We start from the raw sequence: 20,380 nt of genomic DNA, 5'->3' as shown, positions 1-20,380 counted from the left end.
GCATGAAACATGGCCACAGAAGCTCCAAGTCTGTATTTCTAAGATAAGAGAGATGCTCTTTCTCAACATCTATCTAATCTCAAATAGTACTATCATTAGCCTTGCTTGATTTATGTGCCCATTCCTGGATGTAGGAGAAATATAACTATGACAAGGCCAAGAATGGGTCATAAGCGCTCTCCTTTGACCATGGTTGAGGGAGATGGGAGGCTTGGTTCCCTCAAATAATGAATGTTGTCAGACACTGAGGACTCCGTTATTGTTTGCTTTTAGTATTTGTTCCCTTCATTTCACATTTTCCTAAGATCCTGAAGTATTACTCTCTCAGTTTCTTCCATGTCCCAGACTAATCGATCAGTAGCTAATAAGTATTCATTCATGAGAACTCTTGCCATCAGTTTATTTCATATTCAAAGTTTTGACCATTTACCAGTAACCCAAATGGGCCCTATCAAATAGCAATTTAGAATTTTGCCTAGAAACTCTTTTGAATCCATATTGAAAGCTGATGTAGGAGCAATCACTTAGCTGGTGAACAAACCTAGCAGGCTACCTAGTTTTGTACCTCAATTCTGCTGTTTTCTCTACTTCTGGGCAGCAACCTTGTCAATTGTTTTGATGTCATTGGTGATATAATTTGAAGGAAAGTAAAGAAGCCTAAGAAAATGATGGCTGTAGCCAATATGAATGGTTGGAATAGAAACTGGGATAAATAATTTACTGACATCTATGTGCTTTGTGAGGCAGAAGAGAATCATAACCTCCATCATATTGTCAAAGCTTCTAAATCAGAGAATATTAAATACATAAAATTTAAAAACCAAAAAATGTGTTTTATTGAACTGGAAATTTTAGAATGTCTGAGTAATTTCTTTAGTTTCTATGTAATGAATGCACAGTACACAGTAAGGATAGGTCTAAAATAGGTTTTATGCACTCAGCCCCATGTTAAATAATTGGGTAACAGGAAAAAACAAACGAAATATGGTCCTTCCTAAAGTAAGATTACAATCTAATTTGGGAGATGCAACTCATCTACATAATGTTATCAGAAGATAGTGAAAGACGGAAGAATGCAAGTTACAAATGAATTTTGTTTTAAAACTTCCATTGTTCAGTGGAAGACAGCTTTTCTGAGTCAACTGCTGCTAATATTCAAACAGTGGGCTTATTCTAAAAGACTTTTGACATTACCAGTTCTTTAAGAAATCACACTGTTGCTAATACAAAATGGAGAATGTTTTGCTAGAATGTGCACCAGGTACATGGAAGTAGTGTAAGATGTGGGTTGCTGGTAGCCAGTCAGTGGTGTCAGGCAGCCCAATCATGGGGTATAGACAGCATGGTCCAGGAGGTAATAGAATGGCAGCAAAAGACTCTAAAAGTACTTTCGTTTAGTGAAAAAAACATACATTTTGTAAAAATTATCAAGCAAGAGACAAACACTTATACCAAATGACAAATGAGAGATCTTTGAAAAAGAGAGGCGTTACTAGAACAGTCAGATGGCATTGTCATCTTCTATTTCAGTTTCTGCAGATGCTATTAAAACATAAGGATACAGGTTGTTTTTGTTTCTGTTTTTGTTTTTTGAGATGGAGTCTCTCTTTGTCACCAGGAGGGAGTGCAATGGTGCAGTCTCGGCTCACTGCAACCTCCGCCTCCCAAGTTCAAGCGATTCTCCTGCCTCAGCCTCTTGAGTAGTTGGGATTACAGGTGTGCGCCACCACATCCAGCAAATTTTTGTATTTTTGGTAGAGACGGGGCTTCATCATGTTGGCCAGGATGGTCTCTATCTCTTGACTTCGTGATCCACCCATGTCGGCCTCCCAAAGTGCTGGGATCACCATCTTCTCTTCAGGTCAACAAGGATTTCCTTGCTAATACCAAATAAATGTATTTGTCACTACTGCACAATGCTTTAAAGAAAATTTTAAGGACACAGGTGTTCCTAAATTAAGATTGTTATACTAGAATTTATTTTTCTCACTATATATTTGGGCTTTTTTAATACAGGTTTCTCCCACTCCCACCCGTGCCATTTTTCAGATATTTCTGATCAATGTAAAGTGTGATAGTAGAATCCTTTAATTTTTTCACATTATATATTTATATTAAACAAATATTTTCTAACACAAATATGCATTCTGAACAAATTTACCTATTACCATGTTTATAGGGCATATTACATATTAAAATGCTATTTCTTTTTAGCTCTTTGAGAGTTAAATGATCTAAAGTTCAATGATCTAAACTCAAAAAATACTCAGAACAGGCCAGACTGCAAAAAGTCTGGGCTAGCAAACTTCTGGTAAAATCATTTGCTTTTAATTCAGAATTAATTTTTCTATAAAAACATTTCTTAAAAAGGTTATTATTTTTCCACGATACTCCATATCATCATTTCTCAATTTAAAATATGGTCTCAGGGTGACTGCAGGTTCTTGAGGCCCTTTCAGGGTATATGTAGGGTTCTCCCTTTTCCAGCTGCATATCTGAGTAAAGCGAGACTTTTTCCACATACAGTCAGCCCTCCATATCTGTGGGTTCGTCATCTTCTATTCAACTAACCATGGATGGAAAATATTTGGGAAATAAATCCCAACAACAATAAAAAATAACACAACAATTAAAATATTCATATAAAAATACAGTATAACAACTGTTTACATAGCATTTACATATTAGGTGTTAGAAATAACCTAGAGATTATTTAAAGAATATTAGAGCATGTTCATAAATGATGTGCAAATACTATGCCATTTTATAGTATAAGGGACTTAAACAGCTGTGAATTTTGGTACCTGCAGGGGTCTTGGAACCAATCTCCCATGGATACTGAGGAATGACTGTACTTCAAACAAAACAACAAATGGCAACAATTGAATGCAAAAGTTTATGAGAATCAAGCTGTGTTCGATTAGATCAGATAGTAAAGAGATTTGCAAAACAATGATACTCTTCTCATTAAATATTTTTTATTTTGATAATATAGACATTTTAATTTAATTGTTATTTATGTTAAAATATAATGGGTTTATTGTAATTTTAAAAATTAGTAAATTTAAAAATATATCAATTTTAATCTCTCATACAGCAAATATGCGTAGCTATTTTGAATTCTCAATAATTTTGTATCAGCTGGGTGGAGTGGCTCACGCCTGTAATCCCAACACTTTGGGAGGCCAAGGTGGGTGGATCACTTGGAGCCAGGAGTTCGAGACCAGCCTGGCCAACATGGTGAAACCCTGTCTCTATTAAAAATACAAAATTAGCAGGGCATGGCAACACATGCCTGTAATCCCAGCCACTCAGGAGGCTGAGGCAGAAAGATCACTTGAACCCAGGAGGTGGAGGTTGCAGTGAGTTGAGATTGTGCCACTGCACTCCAGCCTGGGCAACAGAATGAGACCCTGTCTCAATAATAATAATTATTATTATTATTATTATTTTGTGAGTAGAAAGGGCTCCTAAAGCCCAAAACTTTGAGAGTCACTACTCCAAAAAATTTAACATTATACATTTGAAAATAGAATAAAAAGAAGAAAAAAATTCTAGTAAAAATAATTTAAATGAAAGAAAAATGTCAATATAGTCTCATTTCTGCTTCTCTGAATGCTGGGGCCCAGGATAAATAATGTGCAGGGCATAGTTTGGTGGAGGCTGAGAAGGGTGAAGCAAATAAGAATCTCTGAAGAAGGAACATGGAGAAAAGTAAGGCTAAAACACTGTCAGTCCAAAGAGAGTAAACTAAGCAACAAAACCTGATTTACGAGTCAAAGTAATGATGACCAAGGAAACCAGTAGAGGGTGATTTTGAACAAAATGGAAATGGACAGCTATATAGCTAAGAAGCCAAGGATAAGACCATACTGAAGCCAGGAAATCCTTCCCAGAAGGATAAGCTGAGGGTCATCTGTTGCGTTTTGGAAAGAAGTCTGAGAGCTTCTTAAATAGCCATACTCTCAGGGGCAGTTATCTTTATAGGTATCATGTCTTGGAGATCACATAAGTGTGGGTCTTGATAGCCATCTCCTTTCAACCTTTCCAATATTCTTCCCATTACAGAAGTTGGTGTTTTCCTCGCACTTCTAAATTCCCTTTCCAAATTCCTGGGGAGCTCTCACATTACTACTCAGAATGAATAATATTTTCCTAGAAAATAACTGTCAAGCAAACCACAAAAGTCAATGGGCAGCTATCTGAGCAGTCATTATTGCCACTTGAAATTAGCTTCCAAGTGTGACCATAATTAACATCTTGAGAAGCATCAACAGATGGCTTTAAGAAACCAACACGACAACAACACTGAAACCCATAAGACATACCTTTAGTATCTACAAAATACCTTGAAGAATAGCAGTTTTTCCTTACTAACAATTTACAATAAATATATATTTTACTAAAATCTTAACTTGGGCTAATTAGCCCAAGTTCCCTAGAAAAAACACATGAGGCATGGATCAACATTCTGTGCTTTACTTGGGAAACCCAACACAGTGAGAGTGAGGAAAAAGGGAAATGCAAAAAGGTCGGAGACACAGTGCATTCAGCACCAAACACCCTAATGAGCTATAAAGACATACAGCAGGTCATATGGGCAGCTGCATCCAATGGGCACATGGTACTTCTCCAGAGACGTTGTACCAGGCTACTGCTCCTTGAAGAAGTCCACAGGAAGAAGGAAGAAGGGGGAATTCACCTACCCAGTAATTTCCTTTGTTTCCCATTGCTGAAATTTGGCCCATGGGTTAACTTCTCCATTTTTCTGGGAGGTATATGGGGTCTCATTGGCAGTCATTTGTGATGGTATATTCCTCCACAGGAGATGTCCTATCTCATTCAAACCCAAAAGTAGCTATAACAGCCAGAAATTTCAGGCATATGCTTGCTTGGCCTAACCTGCATGAAATAGCTAAAGGGCATTCACTTCCCTTGGCTTAGGTAGCAAGTAGGCAGAAAAAAATATGAGGCGGGCCATCAGAGTTTTGTCCAATCACAATGCATTCTAGAGTTTTTATCTGTTACTAGGTGCTATGATTTGAATGCATCCTCCAAAAGTTCATGTGTTGGAAACTTAATTGCCATTGTATCAGTATTAAGAGGTAGGGCCTTTAGGAGATGATTAAGTCATGAGGTATGTGCTCTCATGAGTGATTTATTGCCATCATCCTGGGAGTGAGATAGTTATGATGGGAGTGGCTCTTGATGAAAGGATATGTTCAGTTCTGTTTCTCTCTGTGACACAAGCACTTGCTTCAGGATCCTGCCCATCTGCCATGGGATGACCCCCTTCCAGAACTATGAGTCAAATACATTTCTGTTTATTATCTAGAATGCGGTATTCTGTTTATAGCAACAGAAAATGGACTAAGATACCTGGTAAACTAAATTGACAGCAGTGGACTCATAGTCTTGCTTCTCTAATTTACGGTGTGTTATTGCTCATCAGAAAGAACCTTGTCTCCATTTATTTGTCATTGCTCTTGTTACTAATATGAAGTGGATAGCCATCAAATGGATTGGGCACCTGGGGTTTTTCTGTAATGCCTTGTCCTAGCTCCTCTACTTAAACGGCCCTAAGTATTCTAATGGTCTTTGATATACTTTTTGAAGCTTATACACAGAAAAAAATTTAAAATTTAATAAAAGAAATTATACAGGTTTTTATAGTTTCAAGACTCCATGACACTCAAGATTTCTTAAAACTGAAAGAAATCCCAATTTTCCCGTCTGTCCCCATGGTAGGGGAGAAAGAAGTAGATAAGAGGTATAATTCCAGAGTAACACCAGAGAAAAAGGCTCCATCACTGGAATGGGATTGATGAAACACAGATCCTTCACTAAGATATGCAGCAAATAAACACTCTTGTGCTGGGACCAAGACTGTTGATGAGGAAAAGAGAAATAATTAAAAACATATGAAGAAAAAGGCAATGATGGCTTAAAGGAAAACCAGTTTCTGCTTTGTGGTAATTACAAATGGAGAAAGGGGGTGAATAAACTGGAGAATAGAGAGGACAATAACCAGATTTCTGTTAGATTTGAACAACTTGGCTATCTTAGATGTAGCCTATATCCAGACTCTGGAAGTTCAAACACTCTTGGAAAACTGGGGTGACCTGTGCAACTAAAGACTGCTGCTCTTTTTGTTTTAATCATTCAGGCAAGTAAAGCAGCATTTCCACAGAAAATGCTCAGCCTTATCTTATTTTCCTTGCAGAGATTAAGACTATAAATCTTGTTTTGTCTCTGTATTCTGTCTTTGGCTTCTTTGACTTATTTTTGGTATGAATGATGTCCAGAGATATTATGCTAAGTACATAATTGTGCTCTTCAAATCCTTTATGGAAACAAGCACAATATAAATCATTAATGCATAAATAAATAAGCAACCAAACATCTTTATGCTTTCCCAATGATTCCCTATGCATAACTTCTGCTTAATTTAGCATCCTATTTTTTGACATTCAACAAGTATATGTTGGCACTAACATGCTTGGTGAAAAATCTTGACAACTGGAGTTTTGTTAAATTCAAGAATGACAGTTTTAGTCTACAAGAATTTGAAAGCTAAGAACTTCTGTTTGAACACCCCAAAATCAAATGCAGGACACATACAAATATCGAGGTTTTCCTACATGAGGCTGGTACCTCCAATAAATACAGAATTTTAATCAAGTCTGATTATTTCTCTTTATCCTCTTGTTCTACCAGAAACCTGGGCATCTTATGACTGTTTCACATTTTTCAGCGTTCTCAAGGAGTGACTTGTTTTTGGTCCAGGAAGAAATGTACCCCAAGACCTGGAAGCAGGATAGACATCCTTCTTGCTCCTCATTGCTATGCCCAAATCATTTCTCCTCCCTTCTTCCTCCAAAATCCCAGCTCCTTTGAAATGTCTTCCATCAGCAAATACATCCTGCAACTCCACCTCATTGTAGTCATTTTCCCACCTCCCTTTCACTAACACATTCCTATACTGAACATTTTAGCATGTATGTCTCCATCTCAACCATTATTCCCCATAATCATTCTTAACAACTTCAACTTTCACATGGATGGTTCATTCAACATTCTTGCCTCTCAGTTCTTTTACCACTTCCTCGATTCTTCCTTAGCAACTCATTTCCATGACAACATCTCAGGCCTTCTTGTTACCATCAACTGAACCACATCACAAATCTTGATTTCAAACATTACACTCTCTGATTTCTACTACCTATCTTTAAAGCTCCTACTTGGCTTAGATTCTATGGTCCACTAGTATATGCTAATAATGCCTTGGCCCTGTCCATTGTGCTGAACTCTCCTAGTATTCTTCCTCTTCTTTTACACCGGCTCACTGGTCATCTTCCAGGAAGCCAGGATAGTCTCCACTGTTGGGTTCTTTCACTTGGCACTTGATAGTACTCTGTCTCAGATGCTCTTTTCCCAGATTTTTCAGTGTGAGTTTAGGCTCAATGAAGAAGAGAATGGAAAGGATCACTGCACAGGGTGGGTGATGATTTAGAGGTGAGGGCAGCAACAAGCACTGGACATGGTGTGCTGGAACAAGAAGGAGACTGATATTGTAAGGAAAACCAATACTCCATATTACATTTAACACTGACTAACATGAAGCCAACCTTGTTCTGATCAGTATGGGAAGACAGGCTGTAATCATCAGATAAGCTTATCTTTGAGCATTGTAAAACCCAATATTTTATAGCTCTGTTACTAGCCACTTCCTATTCCCCGCAGACTCTAAGACATTGGGAAGAACAAAAGGAAAAAAGAAGGGATTTCCAATAGAGGAGGAAGCCCAGGATTGAAATAAGAGTCTAGGCAAAACAAGAGTGCCTCTGGGAAGCTTAACCCAGAAAGACACTTCTATTTCAGAACTTGAAGCCTTTGTAAGACACGTAGATTCAGAACAGAGCAGCATCTCCAAAGGGAGTTACCTCTCTCCCTTCATTCTTAGATTCTAAATACAAACCTATGTGCTTGCAGATACCAGAAATTCTTTTCACAGGAAACAGTCTTTTTATTTTGCAATGAATGAAATAGGCTTAAAATATTCCTGGGAGATATAACAAGCTAAATAAAGTTAATACAAAGAATTTGGCTGATGCCCAACTCTCACCAGAAAGAGGGTGGGCTTAGCACAGGCAGGGAGAAGAGGAAAAGAACCCGATAGATAGAGCAGAGGAAGAATCTTCATGTCTTTACCCAGCACTTTTTTCTCTTGCTTCTTTTATCCGTATCTCCCTGGGATCTAGAACACATGAGCATGATCCTGATTTAATAACTCTCATCTTTAAAAAGGTCTCTCAGTCCCTTACCATCCCCTCCCACTTCCAAAGCATATCTCTGCTTCCCTTCACAGAAAACCTCTCTAGTGTTGCCTCTGCACTCTTTCTTCACTTCTTCACCTGGGAGTAGAGGAAATAAAATGGATTATTTCATGTCACCATTCTGGTCTGATTTCTCTCCTACTTTAAAGGCAACAGCAATATTATAATATTTCCTAACTTGCCTCACTGCTTTGATCCTTACCCTTTAAATTCATTCCTTCTACACACAACATCCAGAACGATATCTTTAAAATGTAAATCAGATCATGTTACTCTCAGCTTAAATGCCTTTGTTGGAGTCCCACTGTGCTTAGAGTAAGTATAAACTCTTTGCCATAGACCTTAAAACAGGATGGCTTGGCCTCACCCTATTGGTCTGATGTCACTGTCCTTCATATGCAGGCCATTCAACTTCTAGACCAAGCTTCAAGGCCTTTGCATTTGCTGTTCCCTCTTCCATCAGGCCTCTTTTTTCACTCGGTTCATTGAGAGTCACCGAGAGGCCTTTCCTGGCCACTCCATCAAAAGTAGTTACACACTAAAACACATACAACATACACACATACACACACTGTGAGTCATACCATTCAATTTTTTATAACAGTTACAAAAAGCTATGTTATCATTTAGTTACTAATTCAACATCTGTTTCTTCCATCGGAGCATGAGTTCTATGACAGAAAGGATCTTGTCTATTTTCTACATATGCTATCTTTGGCGTTATTTACCAATACCTGGCATTTAATAATTTGTTAAATGAATGAATGAGGTATGGAGGCTGGTGATTGAATACAAAATGCTGGCAGCTCAAAGAAAAAAATTCTGGTTGAACATTAAGCTTCAGTTAGATGAGATTAGAATTGGTTGGTCAGTTCTCATCCTGCCACTTAAGTCTACATGACATTTTTTCATGTTATTGACACCAACGGAGTGGAGAATGTCTGTTTCAAAGAGCCTCTAGATTCTCTTTCAAGGTAAGCAAAGAACACTTGGAAAAATATAAATTATTAATGCACAGGTGAAGTTACTGATCTTCTAAATCCACTGCAGCAAGTACTGATACTCCTGCTCACTCTTCTCCCCCATTTCAGGCTATAGAGCTTTTATAGCTGCCAGACAGAAATCCTGTACTTTTCCTTCCAACAGCACACCTTGCCTTTAATTTGAGTGTTCCATCATTTGTATCAAACACAACCACAGAGTGATTAAAAGAGAATGAAATGATAGAGATTAGAAAATGATAATGGTGAGAATTGGAATGTACTCTCCATTCTCAAAGAAGCAACTATGATATCCTTGGTAAGCAGAAAAGAATTCTATGGATGTAGCTGTGGATATTTTGACTTGCCTCTGTGCCCTCCATGGGCACAGAGCCTGGCTGGGTCTTTACTCCTCATATTTCCCAAGAAGGTGCCAGCATCAGCATGGTCTTATGAAAAAGAAACTGATTAACAAAGAGAGAATTAATGTTAAGCCTCCCAAATTATTTTTTAAGATCCATGTTGTCAGGGATAGAAGGAAATCAACACATACTATGTATTTTTATAGAAGTATCATAGTCACATTTAAAAATATAGAAAATATAAAAAGAGTGAGGAATATATCCACCATTGTAACACAACTAATCATTAGCATTTTGGTTTATTTCTTTTCAGATATGTATGTATACTTCTTTTCACATTTTCAAATATAAAAATATTTGAAATTTTGTTACCTTTTTCACAAAAACATAATAAAAATTTTATGAACATCTAATATCCATAAGCAGAATGTAAAACACCTTCCTAAGGGCCCAATGTCATCAATGCCTAGCCCTAATGTTAGACATGAATGATTCCTTAAGATTTATTACTAATATATTCTATAATCAGCATCCTTGTCTGTACATTTTTTAAAGAATTCAATTTGAATCCTGGCTTGATCATTTAGAGTCTTTAATCAAGTCCCTTAATCTATATGAGGACTGCTTCAATTTCATCATGTGTAAAATGGGGATAATTGTTATTCTGGAATATTATTGTTTTAAGGATTGAATAAGAATATGTGTGAAATTTCCTAGTCCCTGTGAAATGTTCAGTAAATGTCAGTGCCTTTCCTAGAATGACTTTTAAAATCAAAGTGAGCATTTCTAATCTTCTGTTTCCAATTTTCTAATTCTTAACAGAGAAGGCACTACAATTGCAGCATACTAAGTTAAGAAATATAGGGATTTATGAAAATGTTCCACCCCTAGTCAGAGAAAGTATCTACTAAACATGAAACACAATTTTATTTTTATTGTTATTCTAAAAAATTTTCTAAAAGTGAATGACAACTTCATCAGAATCCTAAACTGTATCCTAATATAATCTTCCTGCCTGAGGTTAATCAAAAAGAAAACTAATGCCTATTTTCACTTAAATAAATGCCTTCTCTCACCTTTTCTGAAGACTAAGAGCTGCACTGTCCCGTTTAAACTTTAGGGAGGTTTTAAGACAATTTCATATGTTTACTAATCACTGTTGACCACCAGGGTCACATCTAAGTTGACTATAAACCTGGGTATCAACCATGTCCTTTATATATTCAAGTCTGACAGAGGTGTAATATACTCCGTCCTTTCTTCTTAGTGCCTTTTAGTAATTTTTATAGGGTAAAGACAGTAATTTTGGTAATTTTTATGACCATTTCATATGACCAAGATTTTTAAATTATCAAGAAGCCATGAAAATAATGAAATTTAGGTTTTCATTGTATATTATTTCAATCAAACAACAATAATTTATGTGCACAATTCCCAAACTTTAATTTGAGTGATTAAAGGGGCACAATATTATATACACTCAGAGACCCTGAGATATTCCTTTGATCTTTTCCTTGATCCTTAAAACTAAGTTATTTTCTATTAGTTACAAAGCCAAAAAAGCTTATGACTTTGTATACTGTTAAATAATAAAAATAAAAATAATACTCCTGAAAGTATTAACATTTTAAGCTTCATCAATTACATCTTAGGGTTCAATGGAAAAAATAAAAACCTGGATGCTCTTAGAAGAAAGCTTAGCTCACTGCCTATTCTTTCAAGGACAATTCAGACCTTTTTCAAAGAACCTGGCTAATGTTGTTCATGAATGCTAAAAACTTGGTGGAAAGAGAGGCTCTCACATGGTTCTTCTAGAGTTATTCATGACCAGAAAAGTACAGAAGAAATTAATGTTGAACCAAAAAATAATATAATCATACTCTTGGTCTAGAATGGGAAAGACAGAGATTCTAGAGATCTTAATGATTTGAGGTTTGATTAAAAAAATTTCATTGTCAGTGTTGCCCCATAGCAATATATTCTTTCTAGATGTAGAAGTCTAGATTTTCTGAGGTAGCATTTTAACATGAATTGAACCCAGAGCTTCACTTTTCTCTGAAAGACCAGATAAACAAAAGTGTGTCAGCTCAGTCCTTCCCAGCATCTTTCTCCATACAGTCGTGTGCACATCATCAAAGCACTCTCTCATCAGCATGTCTGTTAAGTCTCTTCTTCTGAGTAAAATTGCTCACAGTTTAAAAGCTTGTAAGAGTTAATTGGGTAGTATGCACGCATTCCATGTTTATGCCCTATTATTTCTCCATCTCTGATATTTTCCAAGACTGTCTGGTTTCAAAGGATATGGTGGCCAAGGGGCTTGTGACCCCTGGACTGGTTTGGTCTCTGAGTGTGTGTTCAGTATTTATTGGCCTCTCCCATAGAGCCAGTGAGCACATGATCTGTCCCTAGTCATCTGTAGCTGTAGATTTCCTCACCTATCCAGGTGTCTACTGCAGACAGCATCTGGCAGTGGCCCTGGTATGTGGCCTCTTCATGCTCACCACGCTTCCCTGGGTTATCTAAGCCAGAGGCCAGTGGGAAATAACAGGGTAAGGAAAACATTGCTCTGAGAGACAGGTGAATTAAATCTTCACCCTAAAGAAATACTTTTAAACTAAAAGAGACTCTTAAACGGGAAGAAACTAAGATATCTTTGACTGGAAATTTTTAGTATATTTTCCTCCCAGGTATCCAGTGATAGCAAGAGGAATTCAGGTTCAGAATAAATGCTGTTGTAGAAAATAGAGGATACTGACACATTATTTTGCAGATGTAAATGTGGTGGGTAAATTTTGATTTGACACTCACCCACATTCCCCTCCATAAAAATACATCAAAATTTAAAAGATGAGGATGATAATCTTGGATCTGCTTTGATTTATCAATAAAAGGTATCATATACAGTTTATAGTACTTTATTATATATGCCACTCCTTGAAACTGATCAGGACATTCCATATGTCCTGATGGTAAAAACAGTTCTAGATTGTTCTGATCCTAAAATCTCAAAGAAAAATGCTGGGAGTGAAGATTAAAACTGGACTCCTTCCTTACACCATATACAAAAATAAACTCAAGATGGATTAAAGCCTTAAATGTAAAACCCAAAACTATAAAAACTCTGGAAGACAACCTAGGCAATACCATTCTGGACATAGGAACTGGCAAGGATTTCATGATGAAGATGCCAAAAGCAACCGCAACAAAAGCAAAAAATTGACAAATGGATCTAATAAAACTAAAGAGCAGAAGCTCTTTGCTGTGCTTCTGCACAGCAAAAGAAACTCTCAACAGAGTAAACAGACAACCTATAGAATGGAAGAAAATTTTTGCAAAGTACGCATCTGGCAAAGGTCTACTATCCTGAACTTAAAAACGTAATCAAATTTATAAGAAAAAAACAAAAAACCCCATTAAAAAGTGGGCAAAGGACATGAACAGACACTTTTCAAAAGAAGACATACGTGTGGCCAACATGCATATGAATAAAAGCTTAACATCACTGATTATCAGAGAAATGAAAATCAAAACCACAATCAAATACCATCTCACACCAGTCACAATGGTTATTATTAGTCAAAAAAATCACAGATGCTGGTAAGGTTGTGGAGGAAAGGGAACACTCATACACTGTTGGTGGGAGTGTAAATTGGTTCAACCATTGTAGAAAGGAATTCTTCAAAAAGCTGAAAACAGAACTACCATTCAACTCAGCAATCCCATTATTGGGTATATGTCCAAAGGAATATAAATCATTCTGTTATAAAGATACATGCACACATATGTTCACTGCAGCACTGTTCACACTAGCTAATACATAGAATTAACCTAAATGTCCATCAATGGTAAACTGAATAAAGAAAATGTGGTACATATATACATAGAATACTATGTAGCCGTAAAAAAAATGAGATAATGTCCTTTGCAGGAACATGGATGGAGCTGAAGGCTGTTATCCCTAGGCCATTATCCAAACTAACACAGGAACAGAAAACTAAATACCGCATGTTCTCACTTATAAGTGGGAGCTAAATGATGGGAACATATGGACACAAACAACACATATGGCCACTGGGGCCTACCTGGAGGAGAAGGGTGGGAGGAGAGAGAGGAGCAGAAAAAATAACTATTGAGTACTAGGCTTAGTACCTGGGTGATGAAATAATCTGTACAACACATCCCCATGACACGAGTTTACCTACATAACAAACCTGCATATGTATCCCCTGAACCTAAAATAAAAGTTAAAAAAAAAAAAAAGAAAAATCCTGCCAGTGACAGATTGGTAGGTTGTGTAGGGGAAAAACATCCATCTAATGTGTTCTTTTAGATATAACTATCCATCTGATACTCTTCAACTTTGGGGTAGAGATAAGTATAGATAACTTTAACTGAATTTATCCTGTGACAGGTTCTCACAGTAGCAAGGAAATTGGAATCTGACCTGTATAGCCACACCTGTGTTCATACTGCATCCCACCTACCACTAAGACAAAGAGTTAAGAGTCACATCAAGCCATGTGTGTAGTCTGTATATCTCACAGTTCCCAGTTGTTTTTCCTTCATTTGCCAGTGGATATTGTATGTGAGACTCACTAAACTCAGGTTTTAACAGAATTTGGCAAAGATAACATGTTGCTTGCATTCTCTGCACACAGCGAATATTATTTGCCCATTCCTCACAGTGTAACTTACAAGCAGCACTCCGCTTCTCTGTGCCTGTGTCAATAAAGGCTTACTCATCCTTCATCAGGTAAATAAGGAGAAACATCTAGTTTTAGTCCCAAATCTGGACCAAAATCATTCCTGATTCAATTCTTTTTTGCCTTTGTCTCTATCAGGGCCTTCATGGCATCTATAAAAAATGCCCAGATTCGGAATTCAAAAGCCCTGAGTTCTAGAATACATGCTATTGTGTATTTTGAACATGACACTTCTCTAAAACTCTCATAAGAAAAATACTTCCTTGGGGAGCTTTGTGTTAACATGTGAAACCGGCACTACATTACATAGTGTTTAACAATTCAATGTGGGTTCCATTCTTACTAGCATTATGCTCCTTTACTGTTAAAATGAGTGACATGACATATGGTGAGTTGTGAGTACTTAATTTTAAAAAACGTTGAAGACTAATTCAATACTGAAAACTATATGGATCTCTTTTAATTAGTATCATCTGTACATAGTTCATTTCCCCTCTTCTAGAAAATAAATGGTTTTGGAGTTCCATGACTTGATCTTTTTAGCTTTCTTTCTGTCCTCTGTTTACAGTGACTGGATATATGCAACTCTGGCCACCATTCAACTTTTCGTACCATAAAAAAATACAAATTAAAATTTATTCACACATTTTTCCTTGTTAACACTAAGATGAGAGCTTTCCCCTTCTCACTAAGGTATGAATCCTAAGTCTGCTTTGAGGCTGATACCCTGTGTCCTTCTGGCTCTCTCAGCTCTCCTGGTTGTGGTCCATTGGACAGCACTCTCCAGCTTTGATCTCCTGACCTTGAGCTTCTCTCAACTTTCCTAGTGCCTCAGCACCTCCCCTTTGGTAACAAGGTGTTTACCACTGAGCTCTCTGAGAAGTTCTTAAACTCCTGCTTCTACTAGAGTGAAGTAACATAAGCTCTCCTTCTGAGGTTTCCTCTGTTTTTAGTTGGTTATATATCTCCTTTTTCTGCTCCATAGATTCCACTTAAAGAGTGAAAATCACTTTAGTTCCAATTGCCCAATGCTTATAAAAGTACTAAGGGGTTAAATGTCATAATTTGAGTGGATGGCATACCAGCAAAGTAAATTCATCTTTTGGGCAAAGCACTAAGGCCTGTTGGTGCTCTAGCTCATGGTCTGTCTGTCTGTCTGTCTGTCTCTTTCTCTCTCTGTCTTTCTGTCTCTCTCATCAGCCTGCTTCTGAATTATAGTGTTTGTTTTCTAAAAGGCAACAAAATATCTACACGAGATTGATATAAGGAGAAGATGAACAAGAATGCCTCAGAAATAACGCCGTGTATCTACAACTATCTGATCTTTAACAAACCTGAGAAAAACAAGCAATGGGGAAAGGATTCCCTATTTAATAAATGGTGCTGGCAAAACTGGCTAGCCATATGTAGAAAGCTGAAACTGGATCCCTTCCTTACACTTTATACAAAAATTAATTCAAGATGGATTAAAGACTTAAACGTTAGACCTAAAACCATAAAAACCCTAGAAGAAAACCTAGGCAATACCATTCAGGACATAGGCATGGGCAAGGACTTCATGTCTAAAACACCAAAAGCAATGGCAACAAAAGCCAAAATTGACAAATGGGATCTAATTAAACTAAAGAGCTTCTGCACAGCAAAAGAAACTACCATCAGAGTGAACAGGCAACCTACAGAATGGGAGAAAATTTTTGCAACCTACTCATCTGACAAAGGGCTAATATCCAGAATCTACAATGAACTCAAACAAATTTACAAGAAAAAAACAAATAACCCCATCAAAAAGTGGGCAAAGGATATGAACAGACACTTCTCAAAAGAAGACATTTATGCAGCCAAAAGACACATGAAAAAATGCTCACCATCACTGGCCATCAGAGAAATGCAAATCAAAACCACAATGAGATACCATCTCACACCAGTTAGAATGGCAATTATTAAAAAGTCAGGAAACAACAGGTGCTGGAGAGGATGTGGAGAAATAGGAACACTTTTACACTGTTGGTGGGACTGTAAACTAGTTCAACCATTGTGGAAGTCAGTGTGGCGATTCCTCAGGGATCTAGAACTAGAAATACCATTTGACCCAGCCATCCCATTACTGGGTATATACCCAAAGGACTATAAATCATGCTGCTATAAAGACACATGCACACATATGTTTATTGCGGCACTATTCACAATAGCAAAGACTTGGAACCAACCCAAATGTCCAACAATGATAGACTGGATTAAGAAAATGTGGCACATATACACCATGGAATACTATGCAGCCATAAAAAATGATGAGTTCATGTCCTTTGTAGGGACATGGATGAAATTGGAAATCATCATTCTCAGTAAACTATTGCAAGGACGAAAAACCAAACACCGCATGTTCTCACTCATAGATGGGAATTGAACAATGAGAGCACATGGACACAGGAAGGGGAACATCACACTGGGGAATGTTGTGGGGTGGGCGGAGGGATAGCATTAGGAGATATACCTAATGCTAAATGACGAGTTAATGGGTGCAGCACACCAGCATGGCACATGTATACACATGTAACTAACCTGCACATTGTGCACATGTACCCTAAAACTTAAAGTATAATAATAAAATAAATAAATAAAAAGAATGCAGAATTGTAATAAATTCCAGCAATGTTTATGTCAATAAAGAAAATGCATCAAATCATAACAATGCTCTGGAAGAGTGTTCTGACTTTCAAGTATATCCTTGAATGGTAAAGCATACAAATCAGGCCAAGATTTAACATTCCGCCCTGCCACCTTTGCTCTCTTATACACATATTCTTGTCACAAACTGGATAGAAATATTCCTGTTCCTATTCCAGGAGACCTGGTTTGATAGTCCCTATGAAAATCAATAGGTTCCAACTGACAAAATCCTTGAAGAAGTTTCACTTCACTTGACACAGCTCGTTATCTGAAAGCTATTTTCCTTAATGTGTTCTGAGATCTCAATTGGCCCCAAAAAGTCTGTTTGAGCTGGTGAGTTATTATTCTCTTATCCATCACTGACCAAGGTGACCCTGCCCATACTTCCAGAGCACATCAGTAAGAAGTTAAAAGTGGCCAATAGCACCAGATAATAGATGCATATCTTTCATCCAGATTGAACCATCCATCCCTCTTATGTACATCATAGCAATTAAAAAATGCATGGCTCATTGTCAGTTTTCCATGTTTCCAAAGTTTAGGCAGAAAAAGACAGAGCAGGGAATCTCCATTGTGCATCCTGAGTCTGCCTGGTTGAGGGCACAGTGGCAAAGTGTAGAGGATCTCCCTGGAGAGGTTGGTGGTTCCTACTCACTAAGGTGTGAGAGGCTACATAAGCTTCCTCCTCTTGGCCCAAAGGAGTCTTATTTATTTTGTAATTTTTATTTACTTATTTATTTTTGAGACAGAGTCTCGCTCTGTTGCCCAGGCTGGAGTTCTCAGCTCACTGCAACCTCCATCTCCCGGGTTCAAGTGATTCTCCTGCCTCAGTCTCCCAAGTAGCTATTTTTCAGCTTTATAGTGGTATAACTGAGAAATAAAAATTACACACATTTAGTGTACAATGTGATGTTCTGATGTACGCATTGCAAAATGATTGCCACAATCAAGCTAATTAACAAATCCACCACCTCACGTAGTTTTTTTTTTTGCGGTGAGAATATTTAACATTTACTCCTAGAAAATTTCAAGTATACCAACACAGTGTTATTAATTATACTTCCCATACTACACATTTGATATTTGGAAATTATTCATTTTACACAACTGAAAGTTTGTACCCTTTGACCTACATACCTCCATTTCCTCCTGCACTCAATCCCTGATAATCATCCTTCTACTCTCTCTGAGGTCAACTTTTTAAATTACACATGTAAGTGAGATCATGCAGTATTTGACTTTGTGTCCAGCATATTTCACTTAGCATAGTGTCCTCCAAGATCATTCATGTTGTCGCAATTGGCAGGATTATTTTTTCCTTCTTAAGGTTACCCATACCACATTTTCTCATTCATCTTTTGACAGACAGAAGCTGTTTCCTCATCTTAGCTGTTGTGAATAATGCTGTAATGAAATAGCAGTACAACTACCTCTTTAATGTATTGACCTCATTTCCTTTGGATTCACTGGAATTTTGATAGGGATTGAACAGAATCTGTAGATCACTTTGGGTAGTACTGACATTTTGGCAATATTAGTTCTTTCACTCCATGAACTAACCTTTCCATTTATTTGTGTGCTTTCAGTTTCTTTCATCAATGTTTTACAGTTTTCAGAGTACAGATCTTTCACCTCCTTAAACTTATTCCTAAGCATTTTAAGTTTTTGATGCTGTCATAAAAGAGACTGTTTTCTTAATTTCTTTTTCAGATAGTTTGTTGTTAGTGTATAGGAATGTAACTTATTTTTGTATCTCATTTATATATTCTGAAACTTTACTGAAATGATTTATCAGTTCTTATGTAGTTATTTTGTGGAGTCTTTAGAGTTTTCTATATTTAAAATCATATAATCTACAAACAGAGACAATTTTACTTCTACCAAGAATTCTCATTTAAATGCTGCTCAAACTATTTACAGGTATTTTTTCCTACTGTTATTTTTCCTCCTTTATTCGTTGACACATCTAGCTACTTTCCTTGGAGGATGATAATAACATCCATATAGCAAGGACCTCAAGCAGCCACATATTAATATATGTAGTTTTCACTTAGTGAGACAGAAAAAAAAAAGTGAAATCAGACAAATCCATTTCCAGAACCTTGCTCTGTATTTACTGTCTCGGTGGTTGTGGGCAGCTAGCCTCTCTGAGCCTCAGAAACCAAGACCAACCTTACAAAGACCATGTGAGGAAACATGAGATTATTTATTTTTGCATGCAACACATTTTTATTGCAATAGTGTATGTAAAGTTCCTGGCACACAGTAATTGCTCAATATATTGTAGTTATTACCATTTCAGATTCTGTATTTAGGTACCTGGCTTTCTATAAACCATATACTCTGCGCATTACCTCCAACTGCACCTACCTTATCACTGAGAAACTGTTTCCTATAGCAGGTGATGCAAAATGAGGAATGGGGAACAATTTCATAAAGTCTATGTCAATTTTGCACTCCCATCCATAGAATGTGAGGGAATCCTTTTCCCAAATCCTGGGCAAAGCTAGATATTTTTATTCTTTGTTTAGTTAGTAGTGGTATGGTTTGTCTGTGTTCCCCAAAGTTCATGTATTGGAAATTTGATCCTCAATGCTGTGGTGTTGAAAGGTGGGGCCTAAAGGGAGGTGTTTGGATGATGGTGCACCATTCCCATGAATGGATTAATGCTCTTATTGCAAGAGTAGTTCCCTTATAAAAGCATGAGTTTGGTACCCTCTTTCTTTCTCTCTCTTTCCCCCTCTCTCCTTCCCTCCCTCCCTCTTCCTCTCTCCCTCTCTCTCTCTCTGCTATTCTGCCATGAGTTGACACAGGAAGAAGGCCCTCACCACATGCTGGCCCCTTGATTTTGGACTTCTCAGCCTCCTCCAGAACTGAGCCAGTAAATTTGTGTTCATTATAAATTATTCAGTCTGTGATGTTATGTTATAGCAGCACAATACAAACTAACATAGTAGTAAAAAGTATTGTCTTATTAATTTAAGGTTATTTTTATTGTTAATGGCTATAAAATATTATCATTTTAATGTTTTCTAAGAAGTATCTTTCCAAATATTTTGCCATTTGTGAACAGCATGAGTTTGAACAAGATATTGATCCTTAGTTTTCTCACCTTGAAACTGAGAATCCACCAGTCTCTGGCACATTATAAACATTCAATAAATAATAGCTATTTTAATTTTTTATTTGGGCTTTGGTGCTTTTCTTAATTGATTTCTACATGCTTTTATATCATTAAGGCTATCAACACTTGGCAAGTTGGTGATTGCTATGGACTAAGTATTTGTGTCCCCCGAAAATTCACATTGAAGCCTAAATCCCCAATGATAGCA

At 37.1% G+C, this 20,380-nt stretch overlaps 1 protein-coding gene across 3 annotated transcripts in view; it reads right to left on the bottom strand.

Moving 5' to 3' along the window:
• CAMK4 (calcium/calmodulin dependent protein kinase IV) overlaps nucleotides 1-20,380 on the bottom strand; it is a 266,138-nt gene that overhangs the window by 117,105 nt on the left and 128,653 nt on the right. Inside the window, exon 1 of one of the 3 annotated variants that reach the window (XM_019028302.3) lies at nucleotides 14,374-14,533. The exons of the other annotated variants lie outside the window; for them this stretch is intronic. Coding sequence (XP_018883847.1) covers nucleotides 14,374-14,421 — 48 coding nt within the window. The 5' untranslated portion in view covers nucleotides 14,422-14,533. Of the gene's footprint in view, nucleotides 1-14,373; nucleotides 14,534-20,380 lie in introns of those variants that run through there. 3 annotated transcript variants of the gene reach the window in all.

Source organism: Gorilla gorilla, chromosome 4 (assembly GCF_029281585.2).
Source record: "Gorilla gorilla gorilla isolate KB3781 chromosome 4, NHGRI_mGorGor1-v2.1_pri, whole genome shotgun sequence".
Classification (NCBI taxonomy): domain Eukaryota; kingdom Metazoa; phylum Chordata; class Mammalia; order Primates; family Hominidae; genus Gorilla; species Gorilla gorilla.
The sequence above is the reverse complement of the archived record's forward strand: the minus strand, read 5'-3'. Positions and strand labels throughout refer to the sequence as shown.